Source organism: Ambystoma mexicanum, chromosome 1q (assembly GCF_040938575.1).
Source record: "Ambystoma mexicanum isolate Mex_15411 chromosome 1q, UKY_AmexF1_1, whole genome shotgun sequence".
Classification (NCBI taxonomy): Eukaryota; Metazoa; Chordata; class Amphibia; order Caudata; family Ambystomatidae; genus Ambystoma; species Ambystoma mexicanum.
The window spans coordinates 1,319,561,674-1,319,579,109 of NC_090922.1; the positions used below are offsets into that span (position 1 = coordinate 1,319,561,674).

Consider the following 17,436-nt stretch of genomic DNA (forward strand, 5'->3'; position numbering starts at 1 on the left):
AAGAAACATTCCCTGCCCATCAGTCCCATGCAGCAGCCATATTCCAAGGCATCTGCCCCACCATCAGCCATCCCAACCACAAGGCTTACTAAACACTCAGTTCCCCAACATTCCCTCAGATTGACCGATATTCTCAATGTAGGGCCTCAGAGCAAAGGGAACAACATATTGATCCTAGGGCCGCCCTCCCCTTGCCCTTTTCCAATCTGCCCTCACCCAAACCTTAGTCATCTCCTCTTTCACTATAATTACACCCAGCTACCTATGGCTTAAGATTCAAATCACAATGTACACAGGACTGGTGCCTACCACCTTACTATCTAATATTTTTTATGGCTACTGCAACTAAACTCTTATAGTCGGTTGCTAGCAGTTTATTGCCCTCTTGGCTACCAGCCTATTGCATCTGCAGATGGAGGAACCAGGCCTGTGACTAGTCCTGCATGATTGCAATCTGACTTGCAAGGACATATAGATGCAATCCCTCCTTCCACCACACTTCATACCTACCTGTCGCACTCCATGTGTATCGACACCCGGACGGGGCGCGCATGAAGGGACCACATTACCTGGTGCTGTGCACGCAGATCATCTCATTTCACAACCCACCACATATGTATGTCACATGTGCCCAGATGCCAGACAAACAGAAAACTCAGCATCTCTCCGGCTCCGTTGCTGCTCAGCTGTTAACTGCAAGTGATATTTCCTGCATCATTCTTTTGGATTTCTTGGGGTTCTGGACTCTGGATTTGAATCTTGCTCTTCTGGATTTTCCCTTTTGGATTGGTTAATTGGTGATTTACTGGACTTCTGACATTGCATTGTGACCAGGATTACGTCTATGTATTCTCCCTGCCTCAATGCTTCACACATCTGGACATACAGGTATGATCCTTTCTTGGGGAAGGGGCTTGGAGAGTTTTGGTACTGATATTTGTTTCTCTTGCCTTTACTGCTACAGAGATTTCCGGACAACCTTTCCTATCCTTTTTCCCAAATGGTGGCCAGTAGAGTAACATTGTGCTTCTCTGGCTGACCCATTGTGTAGGTCATTACTTAACCTGGGACCCAGTCTGTGACACTAACAAGGCAGGAGCAATATCCCACTGGGTTCCACAGGTACGCACAGCCATGTAAGTTATTTTATTGAATTTGAGTATTCATGCAGAAAGTCACCCCCTGATCTAGCACACCCTACCACAACAGTCCCACCACAAAATTATGAGCCAAGAAACAGCTATTTTGATGTGAATTTTCAGTTTAATTGAAAATAGTAAATCAAAACTGTTTCCCGGGGAGCCCACAATATGTTTTACAAATAAGATCAGATCACTTGCCTACAGAAAAGAAAAATAACCTGCCTGCTATTCCCTCGCAAGCGTTGATATCTATAATGGAGGACAAAGACATCCATATCTATGCAAAACTGTGAATATCTATTCTAGATAACATGCAATGAACATTCAAATCATCATGAAATTACAAAAAATGTGTGTTGTAGGACACTTGAATGTTTTTAAGGTCACTGAAAAGTGCTGGCATCATAGAAAACATACTCTTTAGGGAGTTTTTCTTTTTTGTAAATCTTACCCTCTTGTAATACTGCTGGACTTGCTAGGACTTTTTGATTGACTCACCTCCTGCATTGGTTACTCCCTTTAAAGGATCCACTGTTCCTCTTTTGTTTTGGCTTGCATGCTTTTCCTATGCCAGCAACCACAACTTATTTGGTGTGCTGCAAGGGGCAACAGGATCACATTTGCAATGTTGTGTTGGGCTCACTGGTTAGCCCATTGGGCTACCAGTACAGGAGCAGTCATCTCGTTTTAATGTTGTGTGTTTTTACCTTTGCAGCACAAGTCATCTTATATGGAGTGCTGTGGGGGCAACCTATGTCCTCTTTACTTTTTTATCAGTAGTCTTTCTGCTACTTTACAGGCTTCCTCAGAACATGCTGGTGCTAGCTGTTGGATTTTTACACTTTTTGTGGATGCATTAACCAGGGCAGACTTTTCAGCTGTGATAATGCACTTAAGAGGAACATGAACTTAAAAAGGGCTCTCCGCGTTTTACGTCATGTTCAAGATGGTCAGTCCTTAGTGCCCCGCTGTCTTTATCTAATGATGGTTGAGAGTGTAAACGTTCAGAAGAAATCGATCTACGATCTCCGCAGCGGGGCAAAGGGAGGAGGGGACCCCAATGCTTCACTGTTGAATGCTTCGGCGGCCATGAGTCTCGCTATGGAAATAATGTTACCTCAGTCGCCAGTAGAAGTGGCATGAGCAGGCAGCAAAGATACAATGACTAATGATAGAAGGAGCAACATAGACTCCCACACTACAAAAACCTGTACTTTGACGTATATATTGGTAATCAGTGCATCTACCTTGCACGGAGCTGTACTCTGTGGCGACACTGGACAGAGAAGCGTCAAGCCCTTGAGGGAGGCAGCTGAATTAAAAGAACATTGTTAAGTAGTTGGCTGCATATGGGAATACATGAGGTTAGAGGAAGATTGGGGGTGGGAGTACATTTACAGCCAGATCAAGGGATTGTGTTGAGAAGGCTGAACAACATCACCTCTTATTTTGCCTCAGCGGTTTGGAGGTTTTCCTTTATGTTAACAACGTCACATGTTGAAAGGTCATCAAAGAAGTGTTCCGCCTGGTAGTATTTGGGTAATGTTTGAATACAAGCAACTAGAATGCAAAAGGAAGATGGAATATCCTTTGGATCCCAAAAGTGTGCATCACAGCTTACTTCCACGCACAAGAATTATGTTTGCACAAGTTAGGGGGATCCGACCTTAGAAAGTGGGGAAGGGGAAGTGCCACCTATCTAAAAGGGTCACCGGTAACGTCTTAACTGAACATTTACGGAAAACTAACTTCAGTATGGGTAGGGTATTCCCTTCATCTTTTACCTTCCCCAGGACAAAGGCAAATGGATTATCTCCATATTAAATACATATATTTAGGTGGGGGGACAAGGATGCAAAGGGATGATCACAAGACAGATATTCTAATGTTCCCCTCACATGTGCACCAAACAGACAGTCTGTCCTACTGAATTTGTAAGAGATTCCCGTCGGGCCACCAATAGTTCAGAGTCCCTTCAAGCCATCCTCTTGCAAACTGGAGACCAAGATCCATTTAGCGTGAACATCATGACCAGATTTGAACAAATAGGTTACAGCGGCACAAGATGTACTGCAGAGACTATCAAAAACAGGGCTGCGCGATTCTGGCCCTCGAGCACTAACACATCATCAGTTTTTCAGAATATACATTATGAATATTCATGGTAACAATCTGCATACCATGAAGCAGAAGTTGAAATAATTTACACAGTCAGTTGTAATCCTGAATTAATGATAGGGCCGAAGGCCCAGGGAGGCAGAGTTGCGCACCCCTAATCTAAAGGGTACTGTGTCTAGGTGACCCATTTTAGGATGAGATTCAGAAAATTCCATAGCAGCATTAAAGGACTTTATTCCAAAAAGAACTTTTCTTTTTTTTATAAATTAAATTAAAAATCCCTGCTTGAGGTTTAATGATGCTCTCTTAAATTGTGCATTAGCTGGTAAAGATGGCGCATCTGCAATCCACTACAGAGGAAAACGGTGCCTGTACAGGAGCAAGGACAGCTTTTTAGGTGCCTTTGCTCAGAAAGCAATGATCATGGAATGACGGGCACACCCATTGAGAAATCTGATGTGGTCATATTCACAAGGCAAGTTTAAGGGTACAGTCAACTGGGGTATCCAGGAAGGAAGTGATGCAATAAAAAGCAATCACATCTCGCACATTTCGTATGACATAACTTACCGATCCCACTCATTAAGCTTCTCAGTCGTTGAACAAAATGACCAACTTCCTCATTGCTCATTTGGGCACGTTCTTTTAGGTCAGCACCTAAAGAAGGAGCAAACAGAAATAATAATAAAAAAAAGGAGTATGGATGGTCACATCCTACAGGCACTGGGGCACCACATCTTCCAGGCACTGGCGCACCACCGCACAGGAAGAAAGAACATATACAGATGGCTTCACAATCTCAGTCTACATTTTCACCAAGATAGGGGGGTGTCCCGTTTTTATGATGGATATGCAGATTCCAATTGGGCAGAGAGGGACAAGGCAAGTTTAAGGGCATCCAACTCTCGAGGGAAGGAGTACAATCCTGCATGCTTTGCTGCAACCAAGCATGCAGGATAGCTCTGTGACAAAGTACAGGTGCTTGCCTTCTGGTTACAAGAGTTGCAGCAGGAAAGCAGCTCAGGGCAACGAACATACATCCATTTGGCCTCATCCCAAAGCCCTCTGGTAGAACCTGGAAACGTGGGAGCGCAGCTTCTACAACTGAGAAGCTAATCGCTGCCCCAGAAAAGGTTCCAGTTTGCTCCCAAATAAAAATCACCTCGGACCAGAACGTCTGCACCAGTGCTACAATCAAGTGCACTTAGCATCTGTTTTGCCCTTGTATTGTGAAATGGATCAAAGAGGTTTTGTCCCAAATTGGAAACATGTACCAACTTTGTATCAAGTCAATCTCTGAAGAACAGAAGGTATGTATTTCATTGGTGAATCATGTAAGTGTATGTATGTATGGGATTTATAAAGCGTGAACCTAACTGGGAAGTAATGGAACCCTGTATATAGGAGTTGCACCCTGGGGGTTACACGTAAAGGTGAAAACTAGCAGAGGAGCTGGAATGGATAGGGGGCGGAGTAGTGTAGGGGAAGCTAGAGAGGTGGAGAATTGGGGCCGAGTCAAGGTAGGATGAAGAGCGGTCAGGGCTTAGTCTGAGCAGAGTGTGAGCGTGATCAGGGGCCTTCAATGAGTCCACAAAGAATGATACACAATAAATCACCTTAGACAGTCAGTTTTAAAAATACAGGTATTTATTAAGGCCTTTAGGACACACTGAAAAATGAAACTAGCAGGTAGTATTTTCTAGGGCTGTGCCGAACAGCATATTTAGAATTCGGCCGAAGCCGAATATGAAGCCAAATAGCTGCTTTATTTAATAAATCATGTTTGAAACTTCAAAAAACACACTTATTAAAAAAACAAGTAACATTTTAAATACATTCTATACTTTTATTTCTCTTCATTGTAATTAATGTAGCATCTTTATTTAAAGTATAAAAGCCAGAAATAAAGCAGATTTAACCAAAATGAAGGGACCAGATATACAGAAGATTATTGCATATTCAGTGCCAGTTAAAGTAGGAGGCATCACAAATGCAAAAGGACTGCCTTTGTGAATCAGATGCATTGCATTCTCTATCCAATTGCAGAGTCAATGCAGTTGAGTTTCGAAACTTCTGTGCAGCTCACATAGAAATGTATAAAATGGTTCATGTCGGCTCATGCAGGACACAAGTAGAGAGGAAATCTGAAATGTGTGAACTCCATCTCACAACTATTCACCCCACCCAAACAAATGCTGCTCACTTTTCACTTATCCTAGCCACTTTTTCTCACCAATACACAAACATATGCAACTTAAAATGTCATGATAAAATATCAGATAATGTTAAACACAGGACTCAAGTCCATAAAAAAAAGATAAGGGTAGACCATAATGTACGCAATAGGAAGTGACATGACAGGAACTAAAAGTATCTATGCACATTTCTTGTTTGTTTTTTCCAACTGACAAAAAAGTGCACATTGCATATAAACATTTGCCAAAAGAAAATATGTTCCTGTATTGTTGTAGGCTAAGTATAAAAGATGAGCACCTTTTTTGTCTCTGTAACAAAACATCCCCTAATATACAGATTACAATATAAGATATTTTCCAGCTGTGTAATAGTAATTTGTCTGGCCTAATTCTATTCAGTTTTGCAAACTGAAGTCTATATTTGCCTTTCTGAGTTCATGTTGCATTGTATTGAAATGAGAATGTCTAAGTATTCAGCAAGAGCCGAATAGCAAGAAACCGAATAGCTTTTTTTCAGCTGGAATTCGGCCGAGTACTTACTCGAAGCCGAAGTTCGGTACATCCCTTGTATTTTCACACAATACTCTATACAAATATATAGAATCACTGGTAGGTTCACTTTCTAATCATCAGGTCAGGCATCCTCTCCTGACCATATAGTAGCTACCCCCCCCCCTTTATCCTCTTCACCCAGTAATGATGGAACCAGATGAGAAGTACTCTTGGCACACTTCGAATCCTCTAGGTGTATCATTAATTAATGCCCATCATAATTGCACCGTTATGACGCAGGGTTCTCAACCCATCCTCCTCCTGCAAGATCAGAGTCTCCTGTCTCTTATTAACTTCCTCCCTTCTCCTGCTATCCCTCCCGTCTCCCTCCCTCCGACGCCTCCACCACCCCTGCACCCCTCCTTGGAAAACTTTCAAAAGGTGGCAAACAGCTTCACTTAGCTACTCTGAATGCTCGCTCTGCTGTTAAACACTCCTCTGATGTTGGTCTCCTTCTTGAGACTGACATCCTCGCCCTTACGAAAACGTGGTACAATGCCAACTCTGTCACTGCTCTTGACACTCTTCTTCATGAGGGCTACAAAATCCTCTCCAAGCCCAGACTCAACCAGTCTGGAGGTGGAGTGACCCTGATCTTCCCTGAATGGGTCCCTGCTACTATCATACCCACTCAATCCTACTCTTATTTTAAATGCTGCGCCTGCAGGCTTGGTGTCTCTCCTACCCTCTCACTTACTCCTGCCACCATCTACAGGCACAATCAACCTCTTCCTCTCTGAATGAGCAGACCTCACCTCCTCTCTCCTGAACTCTACTACCAAGCTTCTCCTCCTAAGAGACTTTAACATCTATCTTGACTCTCCCAAAGAGGTGACTGTACTCTTCTGTGACCTCTGCGACTCTCTCGCACCATTCTTCCCTTAGGTCTGACCCACTTTGCCAGGCACACCTTGGATGTGCTGATTTCAGCAGACATCCCCATCTCCAACCTCTTTGGCAATCCTCTCTCCTGGGCTGACCATGCTTTGCTATCCTCCGACTTGGGGCCCTTGGGCTCCCTGGCTGTGCCGCTGCCCCCACTGCCAGTCTCCTTTGCCATCATTCGGCCCATGAAGCGTGTGTCAGTTGCTGCTTTTGCCGTCAATTTCATCCCTCATCCTACTCCTGCTACTGACTCTCTTCCATTGACTTGGCTCTCGCTAACTTTGACCTCCTCATCGCCAACACCCTTGACACTCTTGCCCCCATCATGAGGATTAGCTTAAAGCCTGCCTCCAAGTGCAACAGCTGGTATAACTCCGACTTAGCCTCACTGAAACAAAAGTGCAGAGTTGCTGGACAGAAGTGGCAGACTTGGGCACATTCACTGACAATATGGCCTGTCGCCTACTCCAAAGGCAATACCGTTTCGCCATCCGCTCCAAGAAGAGGACCTATATCCAAGCCTGCATCTCTGGAGCCACAAACAATACAACTTATTTGTTCAAAATCTGCAAGGAACTCGCTAATCCTACTGCAGTCCCCACCTCTCCCCTTCCATCCCAGGGCCTCTGCACTGCACTGGCCTCCCACTTCACTAAAACACAGGTCATCCTGTCCTCACTCACCTCTTCCCCCCCCCTCCTTACTAGCCCTCCTGCTCCTAAGCCTGTCTTGGCCCCCCTCTCTCGGTCCCCCACCCACTCCTTGTCCTTGCTCATCACACCGGACGAGGTCTCTAAAGTTGTCCGCTCTATGAAAGTCTCCTCCAAACAGCTGCTCCCCTGCTCCTCCAGAACTATCAAGGACAATACTTCCTCTCTCGCTCCTGTCTTAGCTGATTTCTGTAACCACTCTTTTGCCACTGGCGCTCTCCCTCTACCCCTCAAGCACTCCCTTGTGCACCCTCTCCTGAAAAATCTGTCTGCTGCTCCTTCCTGCCCCATCTCCACTGCCTCTTCTTGGGCAAACTCTTGGAGACGTTGGTCTCCTCCTAATTGATCCACCACACCAAACTTTTTTTTTTAAACAATTTTATTAATTTTCTCAACGTAACATACAAACTTACATAACCTTTCACATGGCAATCTGTATCCAAATGGGTCTGCTTGTTCCCTCTTCCCCCAAAACCCCCCCGCCCCGTAACCCAGCCTAAACCACCTACGTTATCCTCATCACGTTTCAACTGCCTGTACTCATTGTGTGGAGAATCCGATCAATGCTCCTCTATGCTGTTGAAATATGGGGTCATAAGTTTGTCAAACGTGGCGTGGTTTTTGAATCCAAACTTTTAAGAAAACTTTTGCGTCTACCCAGCAATGCGAGTGTTGAATATTTATACTTGGAATTTAACATCAGAAGTTATTTGTATGCATATATTTGTCAATGCGTTTTGTCGTGTGAGAAAATTGTGACACTTTCCACCGATACAATTTTTGTCCCATATGTTAAAGCCTACCTTAGTCTTGAAGTTAATGTGCTGATTGGCACTATTGGTACTATCCAAAGGCTCCATCGCACATGGTCTAATGGGTTTGTCCCAGTAACGATGTCTCTACTAGCCTCTAAAATGAGACTTAAAGGGATAGTCCAGTAAAAAAATGTATTTTAAAAATAGATAGGCAACATTAAAAAAATAATACTAGCACTTTTTTTTTTTAAACTTCCTATGTAAAATTTTGAGCTATTCAAGCTCAAAATTCGCAAAAGCAAGCACATGGGCGTATCCATTTTGTGAAATGGATGCCCGCCTGTGCTGGCTTTTGCTTTTGCGGCACTAATGAAGGAAAAGCCAGCCAGCTGTAGTAAACAAAAGCTACCGCTGGGTGGCTTTTCCTTCATTGGTGCTGTACGCGGAGGACGGGGACCGGAGACCAGAGCAGGAAAGCTGCAGCTGAATCTCGGTAAGTGCTATTTATTTTAAAAAAAATAAAAGCACTAGCTGCGTTTTATTTTCTAAGTTTTCTGGGCTGGAGGAGCCCGGAATACTTAGAAATAAAACCGCAGCTTTAAAAACGTTGCATTTATGTTTGCGGTCGCTTTTGAAGCGACCGCAAACATAAATACAACGTTGTGTTTGAAAACGCTGCGGTTTTTCTTTCCAAGTTTCTCAGGCTCCTCCGGCTCGGAGGAGCCTCAGAAACTCGGAAAGAAAAACCGCAGCGTTTTCAAACACAACCGCGTTGTGTTTCTGCCTGCTGTGGCTATCACTTTGGGTCTCCGGTGCTCCAGCACCGGAGGCCCAAAGTGAAAGCCAAGGCAGGCAGAAACACAACGCGGTTGTGTTTCTGCCTAAATCTGCTTTCCCATTTGGGGCTCTCGGGCCCGAGAGCCCCAAATGGGAAGGCAGATTTAGGCAGAAACACTGCAGCATTTAGCATTTCCGCAGAAACACTGCAGCATTTAGCATTTCCCATTTGGGGCTCTCGGGCCCCGCGTGGGGAGCCCCAAATGGGAAATCAGCTGTAGGCAGAAACACAGCGGCATGTAAACACAACCGCGTTGTGTTTCTGCCTGCCTTGGCTTTCACTTTGGGTCTCTGGTGCTCCCCTGGGTGAGCACCGGAGACCCAAAGTGATAGCCACAGCAGGCAGAAACACAACGCGGTTGTGTTTGAAAACGCTGCAGTTTTTCTTTCCGAGTTTCTCAGGCTCCTCCGAGCCGGAGGAGCCTGAGAAACTTGGAAAGAAAAACCGCAGCGTTTTCAAACACAACGTTGTATTTATGTTTGCAGTCGCTTCATAAGCGACCGCAAACATAAATACAACGTTTTTAAAGCTGCGGTTTTAGTTCTAAGTTTTCCGGGCTCCACCAGCCCGGAAAACTTAGAAAAAAAAAACGCAGCTAGTGCTTATTTTAAAAAAAAAATAAATAACCGAGATTCAGCTGCAGCTTTCCTGCTCTGGTCTCCGGTCCCCGTCCTCCGCGTACAGCACCAATGAAGGAAAAGCCACCCAGCGGTAACTTTTGTTTACTACAGCTGGCTGGCTTTTCCTTCATTAGTGCCGCAAAAGCAAAAGCCAGCACAGGCGGGCATCCATTTCACAAAATGGATGCGCCCATGTGCTTGCTTTTGCGAATTTTGAGCTTGAATAGCTCAAAATTTTATATAGGAAGTTTTTTTTTAAAAAGTGCTAGTATTTTTTTAATGTTGCCTATCTATTTTTAAAATACATTTTTTTTACTGGACTATCCCTTTAAGAAAAAAGTCCATGACTTCTGCCATGAACTTAATATGGTAAATTTAGCATCTAAAAGGCACAGTGGCTGGTTTTTAGATGAATACCTGAGTAGAGTTTCGTCTCCTCAATACATTGCCTATCCCAATATAGGTATGTTTCGCACTTACCTTATGATGAAATTTAACTCGACTGGTGCACTAGAGACTAATTGTGTCAAAATGGGGTCCCCACATACGTCAAAGTATTGTCGTCTATGTGGTGTAAATGTTGTTGAGTCCCTTCACCATCTTATTATGTGTTGTGAAAGCTTAAATGAACTACGAACTACATGTTTTAAATCTTATAATAATGGCCTTGTGATGACTAATATATCTGACCAATGGATGATTTTTATGAGAGGAAATGATATTAATCTGATATATTTTATTGTTTTTTATTTGAAGATTGTGGCAATTTTAAAATGTATTGTATAGGATATATTGGAAATGTAATATGTTTCTAGATTTTGTGTATTATATGTTGTTTATGTGTTATACAAAGCCTATTGGCTAGATGTATATCTAATTAATAAATAAATAAATAGATTAGCCTCCATTGAGCCTGGGTGAGGCTTTTTCCCTGCGTGCTGCACAGTGTGCGTTTCGGCACCCGGCTTGTTGCTTTGGTGTCATGCCGGTTCCATTCCCCTTTCTGGAGGTAGCCCCCCCCCTCGTATCTTCTCAAGATTTCCTTGTGTTAGCGCTACTGAGGGCTTAACAGTAGCAGGACACTGGCCATGTGCTCACTTGGTCTGCCTTCCAGTTCAGAACTGCAGTTTCTGGGTTTGCATCTTCTTCATTTCGGGGAAATACCCACTCTGATGTAGTATTATGTGGCTTTATTTTCCATGTATTACGGTATTAGGAGCCGTGCCTAGTTGTCTCTCAATATGCCTTCTGAAACCTTCCCTGGTATCTTTCTCCGCCACCTTCCTCTGCATACCCGATGTTCGGGGTCTGCGTTGATGAGGGTTGTCTTTATTGTTCGGTTGTTGCATAAGTACGTGCTATACACATTCGTCCTGACGTCTGCACTTAACAGTCAGCATAGGCCACCCACACCGCTTATTTTACTGTACCCCCTATGTTCAGCGTCCACGTCTGTGTGGGCTGGCACTGGTATTCGCATGGATACTGCTCGCACTACCTTCACATATGTGTGTTCCTTCGGCGCATCCGCTGCACCGACAGTGCAGCTTCGGTCTCATCCAGCGTACTGCATATATTGCAGACGTCCCGCTGTCCTAATGAACACCACAGCTCTCTGGTGCTATCCGCCAGAGTGGAGCCGCCACTGCACGTCCCTCACTGTGTTCTCTGGTACTGTCGCCGCTGTCTTCTCCAAAGCGGTATGTGTCCTGTTGTCTTCATAGAGTTCTTAACACCGGCCGGGCCAGGTCCGATCTTCCACAGACCCACTTGCTGATTCCGGGCAAGACGCTTCCAGCCACCAGTGACTCGCAGCAGTCTCACCGTGCTGCAGTACACAGTCACTGCTTAGCTCTTTCTCTCGCAGCGTTCACCATCTTGCCTCTTCCCGGATCCCAGACATCCAACGGACCACTTTCTGATATTCTTACTTCTCCAGCCCTCATTTTGAACAGATATGTGCACAACCATGTTATGTGGCTGGTAACATATGTGTGCGCTCAAAGGCACTCTAGCCTCCGTTTCAGCACAGGATCATGCAGGATTGGCAGGAGCTCCTGGAAACACATCCTACTGAATGGCTACTTAGCCCACCACACCAAACTGGTTTGCTGTCTCCATGACCACCAGTCCGGCTTCAGGGCATCCAGGGGCATGGAAACTGCTCTCCTGAACACCTGTGAAGAGCTGCTCTCCAACGTAGACTCCAAATCTCTGTCTGTTCTCATTCTCCTTGATCTCTTGGACACAGTCAACTACTCCATCCTCCTAATACGGCTCCGTGATACCCTTGGACTCATGGACCTGGCTCTGGGGTGGCTGACCTACTTCCTTTCTAACTGGCCCTCCCAGGTGCAACTGGGCCCTTTCTTCTCCACCACCTCACTCTACCTGCAGCGTTCCTCAGTGCTCAATCCTATTGCCATGGTTCTTCAACATCTACCTTGCCCCTTTTGCACACCCGATCTCCTCCTCCTCACCTCACTTCCAGTGCTATGCTGATGACACAGATTTCCTTCAAGCTTCCCTCCTCTACCTCTGTTTCCCACTCTCTCATTACCGATTGTCTGACTGCTATTCAGGCATGGTGCACGGCTAACAATCTCTGTCTTAATGCCAGTAAGACCAAGATCCTTCTCATTGGGACACCTGCGCCCTGTTTCTTCTCCACTCTCTGGCTGCCCTCGATGGGTCCTCTACCCTCCCCATCTTGTGAGGCCAAAAGCCTTGGCATCATCTTCGACTCCACTCTTCTTTTCCCCTCACATCTTGTACCTTGCCAAGAAGGCCCACTTTCAGATTCACCTCAGCATTCTCCCCTTAGTCTCTAGAGCTCTGGTCCTCTCTAGGCTGGATGACTGTAACAGCCTCTTCCTTGATCTGCCCCTCTCCTCCCTTCACCCTCTTCAACTAATCCAGAATAGAACTGCAAGACTTATCCTTGGCCTCAAGTCCAGGGGCCACATCTCTCCAGCGCTAAAATCTCTCCACTGGCTCCCAGTGGCTGTGAGGATCAAATTCAAGACCCTCTGCATCGTCCACAAGTCTTTCTGGGGCATGGGACCCCCCTATGTCCAATTCCCTCTCCCTAAAAACCTCCCTGCTAGAGCCCTTCAGTCCTTTAGTTCCAACTCCTTGCTTTCAAATGTTTCTCTTAGCAGAGAGCAGGGGGTAGATCTCCCTCTTTTGGCAGGTGCTTCCCTCTGGAACAGCCTCCTTGCCCCTCTCAGATTTGAGCTGGACCTCCTTAAATTCTGGAAACGTCTCAAGACCATGCTTTTGTCTACTTCTTTCCCTCTCTCCCTCCTTTGCTACTGTCCTCATCGGTCGCTGTGACTGGCGGCCTGGTCCCTCATGAGTCTTGCAGGTTACCAGGACTTCCTTGTCCCGTCTATTCCAGCACTCCCCCCTGCAGCACGGTCCTTCGCCCATACGGACTGGTTGGACTTCCTACTTGAGTCTCGTCCACCCTCGAAGTTAGCCGGTGGCCCCCACCCCCGAACTGCCCCCAGCACTTATGCCTCCGGGTTTCCCTTCAGCACTTGCCTAGACCCTGCCCCCCCTGTACTTATGCACTCCCCCCTCTACGCCCCCTCCTTCCCTGCCCCATTTTTCTTGCACTTCTCATACTGCACTTGCATGATCCGAATGTCAAGGACGAGTAGGACCGTTACTGTTATTTATTTCCCCTGTTCCATCCCCACTCTTTTCCTGTCTTGTCGTGTCTGGAAACCCATTTTGCTGAATAGGCATCTTATAAATATTCAATAAATAAATTCACCAGAAAAAAAGCAGATGTATTGCAAATGCAGTAAAATGATGGGAACCAGTCACAAGTACAATAGCACTTTGAGATGTCCAGCCCTGATATATGGGGCCTAGTGCCAAAAAGACACAGCTTCCAACAAAAGGTTTCTCACAGGAATGTGTTTTCTTAAAGGATGCAATGGGCTTGTGGTGGCGTTTAGTTTCAAACTATTTCAATAACTATCAGAAGATAGGCAAGTTACGTCCTTTCTTATAGACCAAAGCTAACCCAGGGGCAGAATACCAGATTTAGGATTGACGACCAAAAGGCGGGTAGAAGTGAGATCGGACAAAAACAGATTGTTCCTAATGTTATCGTATGGAGGACAGGGGGAGACAGGCACGGGTATGCTGACTTACACATCCCCTCCACCCAGACACTAGTTTTCCCAGGGATCACGAAGGGTTGACTGTAGGGGGGAGGTTTAAGGGGGTGGGGAATGCTGGGGCAGCATCCTTTGTTCCAGAGTGAGAAGTGCCCAGGGGTTGCAGGTAACAGGAGTCTTCCTGTCGGGTGCAACTACCAGATGCAATCATGGTCGTTGAAAAAAAATGCAGATTCCAATAAAGCAGACCTCTTCAGGATACTTCACGACATGGACGAAGGCGTGTTCCAGCGACGGTCACCGTTTACAGACGACAGGTGCCCCTTCCAGTCGCGGTCACAGAAGCTGCTCTGGAACAAGTTCCCTTTAAGATAGGAAGCTGGAAATCAGGGGGCAAATGCAACTTGTGGAACAAGCTGACGACCATCAAAGATTCGGGCTTCAATGTGGAACAGTGACCAGTGCAAGTGCATGACCTTAAGGACTTTCCTGACATGAGAAAGCAGGAAGAAGGCAAGACTATAATATGCCCAAAAGAAGCAAGTGGAAATCTCATGGCACAGCCATTTTAGGGCACTAGCCAAGCTTCGTAGCCACACGCTGGGAATGTAAATAAGCACACCAAGAATAATGCAAAAACAGTAAAAACGTAACTGCTGCCACCTGCTTGTTTTTAGGCACATATAAAAGTAACTGAAAATCATATGTGTATACGCTAGGGTGATCCAAAAATATCCCCCATTGTACTGCAGGTATGTTCAATTGTAAAAATACACAAATTCAAAAGAGAAACAAAGTTTCTCAGTACCGATAGTCTGAAGGACTGAACAGTTTCCCCATAATAAATTAGCAAAAGGCATGAGAAGTGAAGCTGTAGACCTCACATCATTCAAAAGGTCATGACAGGTTAAAAAAGAAAAAGAAAAAAGAATGGGGTTTCAAAGGAAACTCTGGAGTGAAAGTTGCAAAAAGACAATCTTTCCCAAACCCAAGCCTTGTGATGTTGGTGCTTCAAGAGATTGTGCATTTCTCAGCCAGATGGAGTGGCTGTCTTGAACATGAGGATTGCTTGACGGTGCAGTCGGTGCAGCTCCCTAGGGATGGAGGTGATGTGATAAAAAGTTCTCTGTGGTGAGACATGCTGCAGTATGCGCGACGGCATTCAGAGGGGCCACCGTGAGACCTGGGACTTCTGAGAGTAGGGCGTTGCCATCGACCAATGGAGGATAACTCAATCTTGGACAACTGTTCTGAAACTGGAGCCAGGGATAAAAGGCTAGACTATCCGGAGGAGCACAAGCTGGCACCAGGCTGCTTGGATGTTCCCGGCGATGTGTATTGTGAATGAGAGGTCACAGTTGATGGTAAAGCCAGGAGTATTTGCACCGAGTGAGATTTGAGGTGGGAATCGGTCAATCTTCAGGTCAGACTGCCAATTCTGGGCTTGGGCATTCTTGATCAGGTTTCCTAGGAGAAAGAATGTGGTCTTTATTGGTTTGAGCTTCAGGTAGGCGCTTGACATCCAGGCTCGGATGAGGGACTGACATGATTTGATCAATGCATGTTGTTGAAGCAATTGATCTTTATGTAAAGCTGCAAGTGATCTGCATTATGGTGTGTCTTGATGTCAGCATTGCTGAGAAGTTCCCCGGAGGTTCCATGTATATGTTGAAGATGACAGGAGAAAGGATGGAGCCTTGTGGAACTCTACAGGTTACTGGGCAGCAGTGGGATCAGTTGGGGTCCATCTGGACGGGTTGGTCTCTGAGGTACATGAACCAGTGCAGGACTGATCCGTGTAATCAAGCAAGTATTCAGAGAAAACCAAATTCTCAGCACCAGTTCTTTTTGGATGCCTTCTCCATCAGCCAGTTTGCAAAATGATAGCAAGTCCAGCATTTACAATTAACATTTCAGAGACTTTACAGGGGAATCAAAGACAGCCATGACCCAAAGGAACCTAGAAGAGTTAATAGCTACCTAAGATGACATTTCAGGAATCGCCTTTATTTATTTATTTATTGATTGATTGATGAAAAAGGATTGTTTGCAACTAATTAAATACATTATAATATGCCTATTACTTGCTAAACTAGAATTAGCAGGAGTTAAACATTAACAAGTACTAAAAAGACAACCTGTGTCTTGGGGAAGGGAATGGGAGTTTAGTGCACCAGAACCAGAGTTTTTTGGTCTGATAGGAGTACAGTTTCCATCCCCCCAGTTCGTAAGTATGTGAATGGAAGAACTCCCACGAGTAGCAAAGTCAGTACTAGTGAGTAGCATTTGTGTGTGGCTAGTTGGCTGGGATGGTCAAGGACGGGACTTAGTTTGTTTTACCTCCAACTAAAGCATCACCGCTGAATTTTAGCCAGAGTTGATGAATGGGAGAAATATACTTGAAGATGAAGCTGCAAAGGTTGCATATAAGGCAGTGCACTGCACCGGCCGGTACAACACCTTAGTGCTTCTACGGGACAATCGCAACTTTATAGCCATTCAGAAGTTGGTAAATTAGATTGCAACTTTTACATCCTTGCCTGCCCAAATCGCAAAGTGCAACATCTACTCATCATGCCAGTAACAAAACAGTTTTCTTCGCTACAGATTTGATAGTTTATTTTATCTGCGTTTACCTTAATACTTAACACAAAATTAAGTAGAACATATTTCAATTTTTTTGTTGTTGTCATAAGCTACATATACACTTTACATACCTGAACAGAAGACTCCTTTAATGTCACTTTTTATGATCAGCACTCTGACACTGCTGTCATGCCTCAGGCTTTCCAGAGCTTCAAACAACTAAAAGAAGAACACGTGGGATTTAAACCAAATGCAGCCACGCAGACACTCAGCAAACACTGTGGGCAAGATGCCTCCAAGTCAAGGTAAAACATTTGCAGAACAATTCGGTTACAACTTTGTGGAAAAGCAACAAAACCAATGGCGTGAAAGACTAACATTAGTGTCCTTGTGTATTATCCTGGTTGTTGCCATTTCAATGCGGAGTCATTTTAAAAGAGGGGGACGTAGGGGACTTCGCTATGACTGTGATTGGATTACCATGAAGTGAAGATGTATATCGTGTCCGTGTCAACAGTCATTACCCCCTCATCACCATATTTACAAATTCAGTCAGCACAAGGGACCGCTGTTGCTTTAAATACTGCACACATGTTTTTAGGGCCAGTCCCATACACGCTTCCAGGTGAGGGGTAAAGGAGCTGGATTACTGGGAAACCTCCAATCCTCTGGTGTAGACATGTGCTTCTGCCAGGCAGCAGTTCCCAAGCTCCATCCATGCCAGGTGAGGGGGGGTGGAGGGTACTATATGAGGCGGGCTTAAAGCTGCAAGATGTCTCCCTGGGCCTCTGCTGGGTAGTGTGCCCAGGATGAGTGGAGGCTGGTGGTTTCTCTTTAATCTGGGCTACGGAGAGACCCAACAGAGATGCAGGCTGGACCCAAACTTTGGAGTTCAGGTGGGC

General features: G+C 45.2%; 1 protein-coding gene across 1 annotated transcript in view; it reads right to left on the minus strand.

The window, feature by feature from the left end:
* ECHDC2 (enoyl-CoA hydratase domain containing 2) overlaps window positions 1-17,436 on the minus strand; it is a 190,342-nt gene that overhangs the window by 118,885 nt on the left and 54,021 nt on the right. The window contains exons 3-4 of the mRNA XM_069642179.1: window positions 16,666-16,753; window positions 3,831-3,917 (exon numbers count right to left, since the gene is read on the minus strand). Coding sequence (XP_069498280.1) covers window positions 3,831-3,917; window positions 16,666-16,753 — 175 coding nt within the window. The remainder of the gene's footprint in view (window positions 1-3,830; window positions 3,918-16,665; window positions 16,754-17,436) is intronic.